The 18,343-nt window shown below is 46.5% G+C and overlaps 2 protein-coding genes across 4 annotated transcripts; one reads left to right on the forward strand and one right to left on the reverse strand.

Moving 5' to 3' along the window:
* Positions 1-1,050: 1,050 nt before the first annotated feature.
* PLA2G7 (phospholipase A2 group VII) lies at positions 1,051-17,650 on the forward strand (the record flags this gene model as incomplete). Of its 3 annotated transcripts, none has more annotated exons than XM_082303232.1 (11): positions 1,051-1,392; positions 7,960-8,087; positions 10,128-10,278; positions 10,858-10,951; positions 11,579-11,647; positions 12,122-12,269; positions 13,700-13,813; positions 14,080-14,171; positions 14,583-14,756; positions 15,737-15,885; positions 16,240-17,650. In XM_082303232.1, 11 exons carry the CDS (start codon positions 1,131-1,133, stop codon positions 16,341-16,343), a joined length of 1,485 nt encoding a protein of 494 aa, XP_082159358.1. In that variant the 3' UTR covers positions 16,344-17,650. The 3 variants fall into 3 exon arrangements, with proteins under 3 accessions (XP_082159358.1, XP_082159357.1, XP_082159359.1); XM_082303231.1 differs by lacking the exon at positions 1,051-1,392 and adding an exon at positions 7,391-7,784; XM_082303233.1 differs by lacking the exon at positions 1,051-1,392 and adding an exon at positions 7,578-7,717.
* Positions 5,803-7,421, reverse strand: IMP3 (IMP U3 small nucleolar ribonucleoprotein 3; the record flags this gene model as incomplete). Its single annotated transcript, XM_082303234.1, has 1 exon — positions 5,803-7,421. The coding sequence occupies one exon, from the start codon at positions 7,419-7,421 to the stop codon at positions 6,588-6,590; it is 834 nt and encodes a 277-aa protein (XP_082159360.1). The 3' UTR covers positions 5,803-6,587.
* Positions 17,651-18,343: the final 693 nt, after the last annotated feature.

Raw genomic sequence — 18,343 nt, forward strand, 5'->3', positions numbered from 1 at the left:
ATGGTCTTAAATGAAAAGATTCATAGCCTGTTTCACACCTGGGTGGATGGACTGTGCAGGTAAGATCCAAAAGAAAGACCCATATTCATCTTCTACTGAGTTTGAGTCCTGTACATCTGAGAAAATCTGAATATATTAAAAAGAAAAGTAAATTTTGGAGCTCCTAGTGGGCCACAGAAGTATCACGGGATTTGGTCTCTCTGATACTTTAACCACCCCTGTACTGCTTCCTCCTCCTCATTGTCTCTCACTAATCTTGAAGAACCTGTTCCTTTAGATTAAAAAGAGATCTTCTGATTTGTTCTCCAGCACCTTTCAACAGCATCAAATCTATCCTGAAAACGTCAAACTTTAATGCATCCAACCTATCACTGAAATGAGGGCTGGACAAAAGTATAGGAAAAAAAAGTCTTGGACTTTTTCATACAACTTTATTCTTTTCCACCTTCAGCTCATACCCACACACATACACCCAAAGGGAAGGGAAGCTGCTGATTCCAAGGCAGGAGCTCAGCAGCTCTCCAAGGGGGCAACTTCATAAGCGATTTAGGCCAAGCCAAATTTTACCTGCCCTCCTCCCCTGCTGCCTCCCTTTGCTAGCCTTGAAGCTCATAGGGCCATTTCACAGCTGTTGATCTCTCACAAAATTAATCTTTTATTATTGGTGCCGGTTTTCAGGTGAATTCCCTGAATTCAGCATTACTGAGGGGGCAAACACCAGGGCTGTGCAAAGGGGGATGAGTGCAGATCTGCCCCACAAGTACGGACCTGTGCTAAATCCACCTTCCGCCACTCCAGAAGTTGTACCCAAATGTGGTACCTAGAGAGTGGGAAGCGTCCTTCTCCTACGGACAGAGGAAAAGATTTGTACTTTTACAGCACAACCTTGAGCCAAAGTGCCGTCCCCCCATGCTCGCCCGGCCACAGGCACTGCAGCTCCTCCACGGGGTGTTGCAACCCATCCGGGGGAATTTTCTCACGGGGTTCCTGTTGCTTGGCCCAGCCCCAGCCGGGAGATCCAGCACTCACTCAGAGCGGGCCCACGCCTGACCCTGTCCCCGCCACACCGGGGCACGGCCCAGCACCTCGGCGGCCGCGGGCCCCGCTGCGACGCGCAGGCTTTGTTGCGCATGGCTCTGTGCCAGAAACTTGGTTCTCAGGCCCAGGGAAGGTTTCTCCCAGAAAGATTGTCTCAGCTGAAAACTAAGGCAAAGTTTGGTCCCTCCCCTTCGGGGAGAGCCCAGCGGTCGCTGTGCCTGCGACAGAGGCGGCCTCCTGTGGGAGCAGCCGGCGCTCGCCCGGCTCCGGAGGGCTGCGGGTGGCCAGAGGGGACATCCTGCTCCTCTGGACAGCGGGACAGGAGCAGGGCGCGGCCAGGACACGGCACAACAGGTACGTAAAGCCCTGCAAAGGGCGAAAAAAGGGTCTGGGGAGAGCACGGGGAGGAGCAATGGTGACGTGATGGGGATTTTTAAGGAGCTGAGTAATTTCTGCGCAGCCCCTCATGCAGCTTCACTGTTCCCACTCCCTGTCCCCTACCCTTCTTGATCGCGTTCCTCCGCTTCCTTCCAGCGCCTTATCTGGCCCCAAATCCCTGTGCGTCCCTGCGGAAGGGTGGGATCCACTCCGGATAAGAAGTTGAGAGAGATAATGGGGGACATGCCCCTTTGCCTCTCCGTGTGTGGACAGCATTCAGGGAAATGTAACCCACCTCCTGACACGGCTGTGTCCAGCATGGGGATGGGAAGCAGCAGTCCCAGGCTACAGCAGGGAGAACTCCAACTAGATGGAAGGGGAAAAAATAATTCACAGCGAGGGTGATTAAACTCTGCTCCAGGTGTCCAGCGCCGAGACATGCAGACCTGAGGCAGCCCCATGTGTGCCCTGCTTTGAGGACTAAGTGACTTCCAGAAATCCTTCCCCACCTAAATTCTTCTGGAAGGCTGAGAGGGACAAAGACCAGGAGGTTTGAGTGCTCTGCTAGCACAGCATTCACCTCCTCCAAACCCAGCCTCCCATTACCTGCACGGGACCCTGTGTCCCAGCTGCTGTTGGAACTGGTGGGGAGAGTAGGTGGTTTTAGGATGTGGCTCCCCTGGTGTGTTTTAGGCCCGAGCTCAGGTACAAGGGATAAGTTGAGGATTGCCATATCAGCCACACAGACCTGCCGGGACAACCTGGCTGTACTTTACCCTGTGACACAACCACCCCAGCCTCTCCAGGAGCAGCAGGTGGTGGCTCCTCTGGGTAGGGATCAGGGGTGGTGGTGCTGCCTGGGCTTGCAGCCCCTGGGCTTGCTCACCAACCCCACTGATGTGTTCACAGCAGCCCAGAAACTGTGGTGAGTTACTGCTGGGGACATATGGGATCAAGCTGTGGTGATTTACTGTTGGAGATACACAGGATTCACAGGGTAGCTCCAGGAGGAACAGGATATGCTCAGATCTCCATCTGTCTGTCATTAATGGCCTCCCCTTTTGCAGCCTGTTGGGAGTGAAACACTTTCTCTCCTCAAAATCAGCTGATATGAAGGAGGAAGAGACTTGTGCTTGCAGAGAAGTGAGAGGGGATGATACCCAGCAGACAGGTTTCCCACCACAAAGTCCTGCTGCAGGCCCAAACCAGAAAGCAATGGGTCAGAAAAGATGCTTCACTGCCTAAAATGGTGTATTTAAAAGCAGGGACAAGAGCTGGGGCTCTCAGGTAAACACTGTCATAACTCTTAAGATAATAATCCCCCAGACCCAGTGAATGTTGAAATGTTTTGGCATCTGGCATGGGGCTTAAGGTGATCCCATGCCCTGGTGATGAGAAATGGCTCTTTGTTTCTATGTCTAGGGTCAGATCTGTGAGGGGATGTATTTAAAACATTACTCAGAGCTCAAAAAGGGGACAGTGACATTTCCATCTGCTATGGGGTTTCTTACTGGGGAGTGCTGCAGAGATGAGCATGGGGCAGTGCCCTTCAGCACGGCTGGGAGGCCCTGGCCTAGCCCAGGATGTAGGACCATCACCCAAAAACTTGGGAATTGCCCAGCTCCACCTTTGCTTCTTTCAGTCTCCATTTCCCATCTTGAGAAGGGGGATGTACCATCCTTCCCCAGCCCCTGTGCTCACGGTGATGTGCTGTCAGTGATTTACTGAGGTCAGCACTAAGCCACACCAAAATGTCAGATGGAATCAGCCTTTAAAACATGCAGCACAGTTGTTTACTGGGAAAAAAAATGGAGCTCAGATCAGTGAAAAATCACATTTGCATTTCAGTGACAGCCTCAGCCTTTTACACACTGCAGCACAAAAGGCGTCAGTGTGAAGGACTCTTTCCTTCAGCTCTCCCACATTCCTCAGCTTCAGCTTCCCCGCTTTGGCAGCCTTCAAATAAAGGAAAAGCCAAGGTCAGGAGAAAAAAAAACAAAACAAAAAAAACCAACAAAAAAAGAAAAAATAAAAGGAGAGGGAAAAAAAAAAGAAAAAAGAAAAACCCTCAAACCTAAAACCATATGCCGTGGTAAAACCTCCTTTCCTGCTGCCCACTGTCCAAGTGAGAGCTCCTGCCTGGAAACTGTTTGGTGTTTGCCAATGGCTTTTGCACTTCCCAGAGCCCCCTGCAGCCCCTTCCTCCCTTGCTAGAGAAGCTGGTACCCCTGGCACCCCTCAGCTGCTGGGACAGGCACTTCTGGAGGTGGCAGTGACCACATTTTGTCAAGCATGGAGAAAGTTTGCCCCGTTACCAGCACCACCATCCTCTGTCTTGCACCAGCAACTTCCCATGAGATTCATGGAGATGTTGGGCCGCTTGAGGAACATCAAGCCCACTTCAGAAGATACAGGGAAGAAGCACCTGGGACCAGTGATACCCAGGACCCCATCCTGCCACTCTCACATGCACAAGCTCTCCTGCTGCAAGTGCCCAGAGTGCTGGAGGTGAGAGTTTGAAGGACCTGGCCGAAAAAAGGGCAACGTTGGATCATATCACACAGGCCCATGGAAGCTGTGCCAATTTATACTGACAATGGATCAGCCTTGGAATTTAACAAAAGCCTCCATGTTTATCCAAGTGTTGGGAAGGGCTGTCGGAGCTGCTTCCTGTGCTCTTTCAATCCCCAGCTCTGGAACCGCTGTGGGAACCACCCAGCAGCAGTCACAGCACATCAGCTCTGGAAAATAAACTCAAGCCCAGGAACTAAAGGCAAAACCACCATGGAACATGAGGAAGCTATCATTTCCCTGGCTGTAATCACCAGCAGGAATGTGGGTGTGCTGCTGGAACTTCCATTTTATCTGTTTACCGCACTTGAAGCAGACCCAGCTCTGGTCAGGGGTGTGCAAGGACTCTGCCTGCTAAAAACTCAGAAGCAGGACACTCATCTCAGGTCTGACCTACTGTACAACCAGCACAGCTGTGAAATTCCAGACTTAAAACACACACAGACATATACACACACAGCCTGATTTCTTAAAGAACATAAGAATTTGATTTCCAGTATCACAGGAGGAGAGCAGGGGTGATGGATGCTGTTATCTCACATATTTCTAGGGAAATCAGTTCCCACTGCTTAACAGCCTACAAGGAGGGGCACTTCTCTTCTGCTGCAGATGCTGAAGGTGCACAGATGAATGATGAAAAGTTGGTTTAATATGAAAAGAAAGGGCCTGTGATGTAAACTACAGAGACTGACAGGCTGGAATATTTCCTTCTCTGCAGTTCCTCTAAGGACACACTGGTTAGAGCAGCAGTTTAGCATCTCAGTAGTAAAATGCCCTGCAAAGTCACTGTGCTGTTACTTAAGTTCCCCAGAAGAGTAAAGCACAGCAAAAGCACCATTTTTATCTGCACCTGAATAAGGCACCTTATGAAATAATGGCATTGTTCTAGAAGAAAGCTGGGGAGATGTTTAAAAGTCAGGCTTTGGGTGTGAATTGTCTTTTCAATTTGTGTTTCTTACCATAAGCAAGGTGCACACTCTGAGGAAAAGGTTGTTAAGGTGTTGTTAAAGGGATTACTGAAATAAATGCAAGTACAAACAGCAGTAATAGGCAAAGGGTTTATCCACCTGTTTAGTGTCCTTTCCTTAATACCTATTATTGCTTTAATAATTAATATTCTGCTTAGTACAGCTGGCTTATGAGATGGGTAGAAATGCAACCATTTTGTTTGCTTTTTAACAAACAGCCACAATACCTGTTGACAGATTGTGGTCACACAATACCTCCATAACATACCTCACCTGAACATCTTTCCTGTTTAAAAAAAGCCACACTAAGGCATCCAAATCCAGAGCTTTGACAGCAGGTGCACTCCAGCCCTTTGGATCTGGGACAGACAATCACAGCTCTGCTCCTAAACCTACTGCCAAATCCTTTCATAGCCGTAGGTAAGGGAAAGAGAGCATTCCCAGCATAAACATTTTAAAACTCAGTAATAGCTTTCTAGCTATTAAACTAAAACCAGACTTATGTAAGTTACATAAAAACTTTAAAAAAAAGTTCTGAAAGATGGCAGACAGGGCTTACTGGATCATTTAAAAATCAGAGTAAACTCAGAGAAAACTATATTATAAAATACTCCATACGTTTCTTCACCAACTAAAAAACCCCAACAGTTTTATTTTTGTTTTTCTGCTTTTTTTTTATCAAAAGGGAACAAAGTTCCCAACAGCCCCTGGCTAATGTGCTAAATGCAGAAGTTCTCCCAAATCTGCAGTTACAGTTAGATCAGCTTTTGCTCCAACACCTCCCCAGTTAGATCCATGAATGATGCCTAACTGTCAGCTGGAACCCCACAAAGCAAAGACACTGAACTCAAAGCATCAAACTTCCCTTTATGACTTCACATGGAAATAGAGTTGGCTTTTTAAAATTCCATTTTTGGCTAAAACTTTAACAGTTCCAGAAATGCAGTATTCGGCTTCCTTGCTTACTGCTGACCCCCCAAGAATCCCCACATTCACCCCTCGTTCCTTGATAGCAGGATAGTTCCAGAAGCAACTCTGATTCCTGTGCATCCAACAGCTGAAGGAAGAACCAGGAGAACCTCTTGGAAAAACAGCAGTGAAGCTGCCAAACTCAGTCTTGAAACAGCCACTTGGCTTGGCTTAAAATCCCTTCCAGCAGCTATTTTTAAGCAGCCAAGCACTTATACCTGACCAGTATCCGCTCCTGTGACTGGGCAGAGACTTTTCCAAGCACTTTTGCTTTTTGGGATGTAAGGATAATGGAGACGCGCTGCAGGGATGACAGAGCAGGGCATGCCAAGGATGACAGTGGAGCTGGGCACGTTGGGGATGATGGCAGAGCTGAGCTGCTAATGAAGCTGGGAATGCCAGGGATGATGTGCTGGGCACACCAAGGATAATGATGGAGCTGGGCCACTGGATGTATTCTTGAAGCAGTGGACGTGTAAGGAAAGCTCCTCTGCATGGATGAAAGGAACAATTAGCTGCAAAAGGGAGCCAGGAGCAGGTCAATACGACACTGGAAGCGCACGGTTTCTTTCTGGCTCCCTTTGCAGCTGTGTGAGCATCCGATGGTGGCACCGCCGTGGTTTTATTGGGGTGTGTGTCCAGGGGCAGAGCAGCAGGGCAGCCCTATGCGGCCAGGTCGAAGTCGTCGCGCTCCTGGTTGTAGTCGAGCACCTTCTGCCGCAGGCGCGAAGCGTCCACCCAGGTGATGAAATCCTCGACGGAGCGGGGCACGAGGAGCGCGGGGTCTGTCACCACCTCGGGCCCCACGCGGACGTGCCCCTGCTCCACGAAGGTGACGGCGTGGCGCAGGTTCTGCGCCATGCGCAGCTTCACCAGCAGGCAGGGCAGGCGCCGGCGGCAGAAGGCGGCGGCCGAGAGGCTCTCGCAGACGGCCAGCGACTGCCGGCTGTTCACCAGCCCCAGGCCGTGCAGCTTCTCCAGAAGCGCGGCGGCGCAGCGGGCGCGGAAGGCGGCGCTGGCCGGGCCCAGGTCGCGGAGCCGGCGGGCCAGGGCGCGCACGGCGCGGGCCAGCGCCTTGTAGTGCACGTAGTCCTCCCGCCGGCCCAGCCGGTACCGCCGCAGCGCCCGCACCTCCGCCAGGTTCCCGCCCGACACCTCCCAGTTCACCAGGTCCAGCCGCCGCAGCAGCTTCTGCTCGTGGTACTTCAGTTTCCGCACCATCTTCGCTGGACCGGGATCCGCCGCGCTGCCGCCTGAGAGGGACCTTTCCGGGGCGGAGCGGCCGCCGGCCCCGCGGCTTTTCCGGGGAGGAGCTGCCGTGACTTCGCGCCCGCAGTCCCGCCCCGGGAGTGCTTCCCCGGCAGGCCCGCCCCGGGAGAGCCCGGCCGGGCGGCGGGGTACCGGGATAAGGATGGCCCTGTGTCTCCTTTCACAAGGAGAAGGCGGCAGATAGAGCCCAGTCCGGGATGCGGCTGCTTCCCCCCGCGCTCTGCACATCGCCGCGGCCAGCCCGGCGCGGAGGGGTCACCGCAGGTACGGCCACACCGCCCCGACACCCGCTCCGGCACGGGCAGCCCGATCTTGTCTCGCCGGGGGCCGAACCCGGGATTCGTCATTCCTCCTGGAAGAATGGCTGCGGCGTTGTGTTTCTCCGTGACATCCTGCTCCCCCTGATGCACAGGCCGGTTTTCCTTGAGGAGCAGCAGAATCCTCCCTCTGTGCGGTTCGTAGCACCGCAGATCTCCCGAGTGCCGCCGCGGCCTTGCCAACCAAAGGTTTCGTCCCACTTTTCTGTAAGTGCACGGTGCTGTCTGCTCCTTGGGATTCAGGATACAACAAGGAAATTCCCCAGTAGAACAGGTCAGGTTGACATGACAATTCGGGATTTCTTTGCTTCTCACGAGCAGATTTCTGTATTGGCTCAGTCTTGATTTTCCTAATTCTGGATCTTCAGCATGCTGGGTTTGTTTCAGTGTGGGTGATCTGGTCACAGAGGCCATGGTGGCCTCTTGATTTGTTTTGTGTTTATTCCCAGGTTTGTCGGTGAAGGCACCAATGGAAATGTGGAGCACCAGCAGCACTGAGCAGTTTTACAGGATCCCTGAAGGAAAGGGACCACACTCGGTTGGATGTACAGACCTGATGACAGAAAATGCAGTTGAGGTAAAGTTCTCGACTCTTTCTCCTTTGGTTTTAAGCTACAATGTTAGTGAAACAACTGGCTGCAGTTTTACAGATAAATCAGGCAGAAGGTCTGACACAGCTGAGCTTTCTATCCTCTTCATCCTGGTGTAGGATGTGTACTGGACATTACCAGATGGATGTAACCTGCAAGCCATCCCCATGGCCAATTCCTCCCTCTTCCTAATATCCTTGCCTTTCTCCTACACAAGATACTGCAGAGAAACTGTGTCCTCCTGGGACCCAGGGGGTTCTTCTCATCCACCCCACTGCTCCCTCCTGCACTGGGCTTCTGAGGAGATGCCACACGCAGTGTCTGTGACTGTTGCTGTTCTCATTGCAAAGATCCCAACAGGATTTGTCAGGGTTTGGAGATGAGGGTGTGCAGGGTTGGGAGATGAGCCTATGCAGTTTCAGCTGCAGGGTAAAAGATGAGATGTCTTCTTGAGATTTTATCTTTCTGAAGAACAGGATGTCAGCTCTGCAAGAGGTTAGCACAGTGAGAAGACACAATAATAAGATACAGACAGTAACCAGACAAGTAATGAGCTTGCTTGTGAGTTTCCATTTCAAATACTCTTGCCTTGGAGAGAATACACCTGCATTTACACTGTGGTTTTACTCCTCAGACTAGCCAGATATAGTGGAACTTGTGATCAGTTTGTAATGGTTCATGTGTTTTCCTTCACTGAGCTTCCTCTGTATCAGCACAGAGGAGTGATGAGTTTCTCTTTGCAGTCAGCCCATGTGGGTTTTTCTACATAAGCATTATGAACAATTGCAGTTCTCCCAGGCATAGATAATGACTCTTCCCCTTTCTGGTAAACAGTTAGTCATTGGGGAGGTTCACTGGGATTATTCTGAGATCAAGTTAATATCACCACAAATGTGGAGGAAAGTTCTTCCATAATGGTCTCTGTGTCAAAGGTTGGTTTAAGTTTGTTAAGTGAATAGAAACAAGCTTCACTAAACAAACTTTTGGTAAACTAATAAATTAGTGTTCAAGAAATCAGGCTTTATTTCAAAGCTCACGTTTATTTTGGCCCTAATCATAACTTGCTAAACTAAAAGTACAGTTGGAACAAGACAGTGAATTTGAATATGGTCTTGCAAATTCCCTTGCAAACCAGGAAGTAAGAATGCAAATTGCACACAGTTCATCTGCTGGAAAGTCTGCTTTGGGGTGTGCCTTGGTACACTGCTGCTGTCTGTGAAGGAGGACGACTGACAAGGGGGTATGCGGGTCCCTGTGAGTGTGGAAAGCTTGGGTGCTTTCCTGGGATACCTGGAGTGCAGACATTTAATGATCTGAACTGGTGATAAGAAACAGAAGCAGATGAAACACAGGTTAACAAAGCTGTGTTTAGAAAGATGGACCATGGGAGACTTGTGAACATTGATGAGGAGGAAGAGCAATATATTGTTCTCCTTTGCTGTGCAGCTGCCCAAGAGCTTTGCTGACCGCCTCTGCTCAGTTTAGGCAGGAACACTACAGCCATGTTAGAGAGCCTTCTCTTCTCCAGGCTGAGCAGCCTGTCATCTTAGGAAAAGTGCTCCAGCTCTCAGGTCATCTTCAGTCACCCTTTAACAGTCAGCCCTATAAAACGTAACAAAATGCATCATCAAACCATTCCCAGTGAGAAAGACGGAAGAAAAGATCCAGCAAGATGCTGGATGGAGCAAATAGGTAGTGAGTGTTTGTAATAATTAAGTTAATTAAATGAAACATTTCTAATAAGCCCTAGGCTACCCTAGAGAAGGTGATAATGTATCTCCACCTGTGATGATGTTTATTGCATGCTGCTTTAAATTCATTGTAGGCACAGAAAGATTATGACATAGGATTGGCATCAAAGCCTGCATATGATAATAATTTTCTCATGAGATTCTCATAATTCTCTTGAGCTGCATTCTTGCATCTGAAACCCTTTCTATAAATGTTTTTATGTTCCATTTTCTCTGCCATATATAAATACCAATATTCCTTTATTTATTTTTTTTTAAATTTTTTTCTAATCCCAGGGAAGCTTCTTGCGCCTCTATTATCCAGCATGTGATGCCACAGATATCGAAGAGGCAAGATGGATTCCAGACAAAGAATACTATCAGGGACTCTCTGACTTCCTTAATCTGTACCGAGTTGTAGGAGAAAGGCTTTTCCATTATTATGTTGGTAAGACTGGTTCTGGTTTTATTCTTTGCCTCTTGCTGCCTCAGTGCTCCGTGAGCAGGGTGTTATTGCTGCAGGGCTGAAAAAGAGTTTATAGCAAAGAAGTGTGTTTTTGAGGGATGGGTTTGTGTAATGAGGCTCAGTGCTGAGTGTGACCCAGTTCTCTGGCAGTCCCTGACTGCTGTGGATAGGAGTGTCTGGGCGGTTTATTCTAGGTAAGCTGCACCTGTATGTTGAGATTTAAATCCCACAGGGAAACATGCAAAGATATGAAAGTCAGAGAGATTCTGAGGTGTGAATACCAGCAAGACCTGGATGCCTGATTATTAAGGTTTAAGAGATATGTACACCTTGTGCCAGGCTGTGGATGGGAGGAGGAGAAGGCAAGTATCTTCTGCCAATAGAAAGTATTTTCAGAATCAGATCCATATTTGCCTTCTATTTTAAAGATGAGACTTGGTACTTTATCTTCAGGTGATTGCTCTGATATCAGTGGTCACCACATTCTTGGGATCTCTCCCACACAAACAAACGCTTTCTCTCATTTCAGTAATAATGATGCACACTTCTGTTTTTATCTAGGTTCAGTGACCTGTCCTGCAAAGTCAAATGCTGCTTTTAAGCCAGGAGAAAAATATCCACTTCTTGTTTTTTCCCACGGACTTGGAGCTTTTCGGTAATTTTGCAGTTTGTTGACATTTTAGTTTTGTTGTCCATGGAGATAGCAGTCTCCAAGGGTGCTTCTGAACAGATTTTCTGTAGGGAGATGAGATCCTTGTGGAGCTGAAACAGATTTAAGAACAGGCTGCTGCGTGTCATTATGCCTCCACTGAAACAACAGCAGGGTTGGTGTATGGTTGGTCACAGAATAAGAACAGCCTGGGCTGGAAGGGGCCTTAAAGACCATCTCTGCTGTGGACAGGGACACCTTCCACTAGACCAGGTTGTTCTGAGCTCCATTTGTGTTTTCCCCTTGTATGACAGAAGTGAAGGTATTTACCAACCTATAAGCATGTTGTGAAGATTAGCTGGTTGATTTTTTGACAACTCTTTGGAGATGCAAAGTGCTGTGTGTCCTACTTATTAAAAATCAGTAGCATTTTCCCTTCTGAATAGGCAGTAAAACAGTACCAAGGTTTTGTGAACAGGCTTTGGTGCCTGCTGTACAAAATCCTGCTCTGCTGGGTAGCAAATTCAAATGGAAGAAATACTGAATGACTAGTGCATACCTAGTGTGGTCAGCATTTAAAGAGCAGTGGAATTGAAAGAATGACATCTCACCAGGGTGTGGTTTTTATTGCAGGACAATCTATTCCGCTATTTGCATAGAGATGGCTTCTCAGGGCTTTATAGTGGCTGCTGTGGAGCACAGGTGAGCGTGCTGCACGTTCTGGAGTTCTGATGGAAAGAAACTTTCTCACATTGAACTGAATGGTATTTATTCTAAAGAAGAACTTCTGGCTTTTTTTAATAAAACAAAAACTAACATCTCTTTTTCAGCCCTGCCCACACTACCCATAGCTCAACTCTTCTCTAAACAAAGGGAATTTTGTTTAGATAAGCCCTAGAGTGAAAAGCCTTGAGGTAGATATCATTTGTCATTCTTCAGATAACGCTATTTCTCTCTTATTATTAGAATATAAAGTAGGTGAAGAATATAGAGGAGGTGGGAGTTTTGGTGGGGTTATTGCATTATTTAGAAAATCTGTGCACACTGGGTTGCAATTGCAGTAGCAATGGTCGATAGCTGGATTTCTTCAGATGAGTGAAATCTAAAACTTGTGCTAACTTCATCTCAAACCAAATGGAATGCATACCCAGAAGTAACCTCCTCTTGATATTACAGAGATGAATCCGCTTCAGCCACGTATTATTGTAAAAGAAGGTCCGTTTCTGAGTCACAGGAAGAGTCTACACCTACCATGGAGAAGGAGTGGATCTACTACAGGAAACTGAAAACTGGAGAGGAGGAGCGTTGCTTGCGCCATAAGCAGGTGCCTGGGCTGGCTCTGTGCTCTGGGAAGTATGGCAGGAGTGCTGTATTTAGGACTAGCAGACTCTCCCTTTGGCTCAGGGAGCAGTCTCCTGCCATGGCTCGGGGATATATAAAAATGGATCGGGTCCTGTGTCCCTGAAGGGAGCAGCCAACAATAGCTTTCTTCAGAGCATAAACTGCTCCCTCAGCAAAGCTTTTTCTTGAAGTTGCACTCTTGAGCTGAGTCATCTGTTTCTCCTCTGGTTCCACTCTTTCTGTTTCTTCTCTGTGTCTTCATACTTCTACTGCCCAGCGCAGCCTAAAAGTGACACAGAGTTGAGCTCAAGTGTTTGCGTGGCCTTAGGCTTGCTTTAGCTTTTGTTTACCGTTCCATAGCAAGATGAATCATGGCTGCCCTGAGTGGGATGTTTACTTTATAGTCTTTACCACGCTTGAAGGTGTTTTTTAGCAATGTAAACAGAGAAGACTGCCATTTTATAATAAGCAGTATCCATGCTAGATGTAATTATGGGGCCATAATGACAAGCTCCTCCAAGCATAGACTTGACCTTTAAAATATGGGAGTGTTTTTTCCTAATGAAAATTCAGTCAGGGAGGTGCTTCTCTTTATCTCCCTGGGCCATACAGACAACAGTACAAGAGTCATTTCCTGTATGTGTACAACATCCTACTTTTGAGTGTCAATGTCTGAGCTTGGAAATAACCTCCAGAAGCCGATGTCTGCAAATTTCACAAGTGGAGAAGTTGGGAGATTGGGATTTATTTGAAATTCACTGATGCACAAACATTTTGCTGGCTGCCTACACACTGTGGTTCCCAAGATCACTACTGTTCCTTGGTTCTTGAAGCTTTTCTTTTACTGACATAGCAGTCAAAAACTGTTCTTACATGGAACAATGAAAACCTTTATTTGCAACAGCTTCACTACAGTTTTCAGGGACGAGTATATATAAAAAAATGGGATGGGCTTCTTCACTGTTTCTTAATTTGAGTTTATCTAAAGACAGTTTCAAGGCTGCTGTCTGATGGGGCAAGTGATGGAATGACATTTGCTCATAAGTGAGCCTGAGAAGCGAGTCAGCCTTCCTTGGAGTTGTGTAACTTAAGCCTTTGCACATCCCCACAACCCTTTTCTTAAGCAGTGACAGGACCAAGGAGTTGAAAGCCTTTGGTGCATGTTACAGGGATAAATTCCTCTGTGTGCAGTATCTTGCTCTGAGCAAGAGCTTCAGCTCTTTACACCTCCAAAAACCAGTTTTGTTGTTCATCAGATGGCTCCAATCTGAAGTTCAGCATAATTGGTATTATTATCAGACACTTAGTGGGGATTAAAAATCAGATTAAGTCCTGTGTCCAAGGGGCTGTCAAGCCTGGCAGTTGTCTTACGATTCCTTCCACTGCTCTGCCTCAACCTGTCATTCTCCCCAGGTGCAGCAAAGAGCACAGGAGTGTATCAAAGCTCTCAATCTCATTCTTAAAATCAGTTCAGGAGAGGAAGTAACAAATGTACTACATTCAGACTTTGACTGGAACAGCCTAAAGGTGAGTGAAAAGGTGGCAGCTGCATTTTGTTAAACACCTAATAATAGTTCTGGTTTCCCCCTTCCATTTCTAAACTGATTCCTGTATTCTGAAGATCACACTGTAGATGTATCAACATATTCTCAGGTCATCCCAAGCTGGGTAGATAGTAACGGAGCTGAAAGATGCTCTACCTACTTCAATACGATCTATTGCCTAAAAAAATTACTCCCTTTAAAAAAGTTTGGGAAAGAAAGACTCTTACAGCACCTGGATTTTTTTGACAGGATTCTGTTGATACTAGCAGAATAGCTGTGATGGGACACTCTTTTGGTGGTGCTACAGTTATTGAAAGTCTCAGCAAAGAAATGAGATTCAGGTAAGTATGCAAAACAAGGACAGAGACATTTGGCACTTGAGAGGTCTGGAGCAGGGCACTTTACGTAGGATCCCCCGACTACTAATTAGCTCCTGAAGAAAAGTTTTGTTTGGCATGTCTTGCTTTCTCCAGCGATGCTTCTTCCAAGTGTGGGGATATGGTGGAACACAATAGCTGCATCTTATAATGTGGGATCCTGCAGCCCAGCTGCACCTGGCAGTGGAGACCAATAAATGGCAAGAATGGACTAAATCTTTTCCCCCAGAGTGGAGATAATTCTGAAACAAAATTATTCATTTATGTGTTCAGTATCAGAGAGACTTCCTCTTTCCCATGTCTTGTGCAACTCAAAGCATGCTCAGAACTTCCAAACTTTCTGCTTCTGTGCCAATATCCAGATGTTTTTGGCAGGTGTGGCATTGCCCTCGACGTATGGATGCTTCCCGTAGGTGATGACATTTACCAAAACAGCATCCAGCAACCGCTGCTTTTTATCAACTCTGAAAAATTCCAGTGGGCTGAGAACATCTTAAAGATTAAGAAGCTCATCTCCAGTGACACAAACAAGAAAATGATCACTATCAAGTAAGTGCCCAGGATCCATCATTTCCATGGTTGAAGTTTTTGTTGGAGCTGTACAGTTATATGTGACTGCAGAAAGACAGTCCCTAGAGCACAAATCTGATGAGGAGCAGCTGAGGGAGGTGAGGAGGCTCAGCCTGGAAAAAAGGAGGCTCGGGTGACCTTCTCAGTCTCTACAACTCCCTGACGGGAGGGGGCAGCCAGGTGGGGGTTGGGGTCTGCTCCCAGGGAACAAGAAGAAATGGCCTCAAGTTGCACCAGGGGCAGTTCAGATTGGATATTAGGAAATACTTCTTCATTGAAACAGTTCTCAGGCATTGGACCAGGCTGCCCAGGGAAGTGGGGGAGTCACCATCCCTGGAGGTGTTTAAAAGACATGTACATGTGGCACTGAGGGAGATGGTTTAGAGGTGGGAAGGGCAGTGCTGGGTTAATGGTTGGATTTAATCATCATAAAGGTCATTTCCAGCCTCGATGATACTATGACTGTCTCTCCTCGTGGCCCAGGTTTTCACTGCATGTTTAAGTTAGCCATACATCCCCCACAGTAAGGACAGAGACCTCTCAAAGCAGCCAAGAACTCCAAGTTTAAGACACTCCAAGGTGTGCATTCCTGCCCTGGGGCATAAGCTTTGTGCTGGGCTTCATGCATCACCTGCATCTGAACACTTTAAACAGCCTTCTGGGGACAGTTCTGCAGTCAGGGAGGGGATGGCTCTATCCTGCACTGCAGAGCAGGGAGACAATCTGATTTTGATGCTTTGCCAAACATCCTTGTTATTGCTGTTGCAGTTACAGTGACTTGCAGCGAGCATGTACAAACCTTCCGCCTGTCTGTGCTTAGTGCAGAATTTCCTGCTAATCTTGCATGCTTGTGAGATTAACCTGTTTTATCTTCTCCTAAAGACATATGACTGAAGTCTGTGCATCTTTTAATCAGGCACTTTAATGTATTCTTATAAGCCTGATGGTAATTTTTTCAGGGGGTCAGTGCATCAGAGCTTTCCTGACTTCACCTTTGTAAGTGGAGGAATCATTGCGAGATTTTTCAAGTTAAAAGGAGAAATAGATCCAAATGAAGCTATTGATATCAGCAATCACGCTTCATTAGCCTTCCTACAGAAACATCTGAGTAAGTATCTGTTTACAGCAAAATATGAAGTTAATTAGTATTTAATTCCTGTGAAGCTTTTTATATAACCCTTCAGTTTAAAACAAGATCAAAATAAGTGTGTCAGTGGAAAAAATAAGAAATAAGTCAGACTTTTTCTAGAGGTTTGTCAGTTACTTTTGTACTCTTAGCAACTCAGAGGAAAATCACTGACATTTTGTTCTGGTACAAGAAAATCTGGAGTATCATTTTTCCATCCTTAAAACATTTTTCCTCCTCTACTTTGCCAAGTTGATTTCATTATTCAGTGTAGTTTTACAAAAAGCTGGTTACTTAACTCATGGCCACTTGGGTTTTCTTTCCCTCATCTTAAAGGTCTTAAGAAAGATTTTGATCGGTGGGATCCTCTTGTGGATGGCATAGGACCCAATGTTATTCCTGGAACCAATATTGACACATCTCCAGCTGACCCTGAATAAGGAGTACAGAGAAGTACTGAAAATGCCATAGACATCAGGACACTAATATTGGCCAGACACTGCTCAGACACGTGGTGGCATTCAACACCTACAAAGCTGTTAGGGTCTGGAACAAAAAAAAGACAAGGCATTAAGTTACATAATCATAATAACAGAGGTTTTCAAATGAGTTAGTGGGATGCACTGAAATACTGCAACATAGTAACTTCTGCTTCGTAGGCAGTTTAGGGGAAATCACTTGATAATTCAAATGCTCTTTCCGGTTTTGACTTGAGTCAGGTTTTGCAGAGAGACAGATTGAGCTCCAAGGAATTCAGCTACAGGTTGGTTTACCAAGCTTTATGTCAGTTTGCATCCAGCAAGCCTTTACTGCAGTGTAAGGATAAAAAAAAACAAAATAGAAAAACCCCAAACCACCACTTTTCTATTTAGATATTAAATATTTTAGCTGTGCTCTGACAACAGTTGGGAGTTCGGGCAAGTTTTTGCTCCTTCTAGTCAGAGATGACTGTGGAGGGTTAAAATAATATTAAAATATTAAAATAAGTCACAGTAAAAGCTACAGGAAAGAGTTCAGCTCACAGCAGAGAAAGTCCAGACACAGGACTCCTCACAGGAGCTTAATTCACTTAAATGTAAGATGTGTTTAGTGCCATAGCTAGAGAATATGTTTATATCCCAAAAGCATCTGAATGGGTCACTCTTGTTGTAGCAACTGTAATAGCCCTTTGGCAAAGCTCCAGCAGCTTCTCCCTTGTCAACATCTGTGTTATCACTACCACAGAGTCAAACTGCAGGGGAAATTACAGATGTGGCACCTGTACATCACCCTGTACATGGTCCTTGTTAGCACTGCTTCATCTCCTGAGGTCTCTCCTGGTAGTAAACGCTCTCTGGACACTCAGCTTTGCCCAGGTACTCACAATGGTCTCTAGGTGACACAAGAAGCAGTTGGCTCCCACTGACAGATACAGACAGCAATGGTAGGACCTGAAAAAAGATTGTCAGCAGCCACCTGGCTGGCTTGTTTAAGGCTCTCATTTTTGGATCAGAACTGCCTGGAGCTGCCCCATGGAAGGGTGTCTTCTAAATTCTGTTCATTTCAAAATCAGGTTACAAACAAAACTGCTGAAGCAAACAGAAATGAAGAAATTAACAGTGTAATTACTATGTATAATCTGTGGTCTTAAAATAAGATTGCAGTAACACCTAAGACTTGTCTTTCAGAATTTAATTAAATTCTACTCAGCCTACTGCTGTGTATTGTCTCTATTAAGCAAATAAACACGTTTGTCTTTCTACTGTGAGATTCACTGTCAGCAGCTTGGGTTCCCAAGTCCTTGAAAACTCCACAGCATGAAAAAGCCACAGCTTCTCAAGAGGAGGAAGCAGCTATGCTATACAGGAGCATGGAACACTATAAATATAAAATAGAACCCCCTTTTCAACACCTGAGAAGGACAATAAAAGGCAAGAGGGTCCTTAAAAGAGCTGCAGGTCATGTCCTTGGCACGTTGCACACATGGCAGCAAAGCCATTCCAGTGGGTCTTCATATTCACAGGAAAAGCTCCATCTTTCATTAGCGCAATTGCAGCAAGTTCAATTAATTAAGTGAAATTGATGTTTCAAAGCATTCACCATAGCTCACAGTGCTCTCGAGAGCTGGTTAGGGTCAAAACACAACCAGTGACTGCAGAACAGCCCTCACACAGCATTTGGGCTTCTGCACAGGAACAGACACAAGTCATTAAAACGCATTAACAAACCAGTATATGCCAGCCAAAGCTTTATTCCAGCTCCTTCCATTGCTTTAGAACAGCACCAAATTCAAGACTTCAACCCAAAACAACTATGTTCCCCTATGGAAAAAAAAAAATTCTCCCCACCCCTAACCTCCCCCCAAAAAACCCTCAACTTTTTTTTTTTTTGAGAAAAAAAACATTTAACAATGCAACTTTTCCAAAAGCAAACATCGGAAAGCAGTGCTGTACAACACAGT

The sequence above is a fragment of the Coloeus monedula genome (genome assembly GCF_965178545.1).
Source record: "Coloeus monedula genome assembly, chromosome: 2".
Lineage (NCBI taxonomy): Eukaryota > Metazoa > Chordata > Aves > Passeriformes > Corvidae > Coloeus > Coloeus monedula.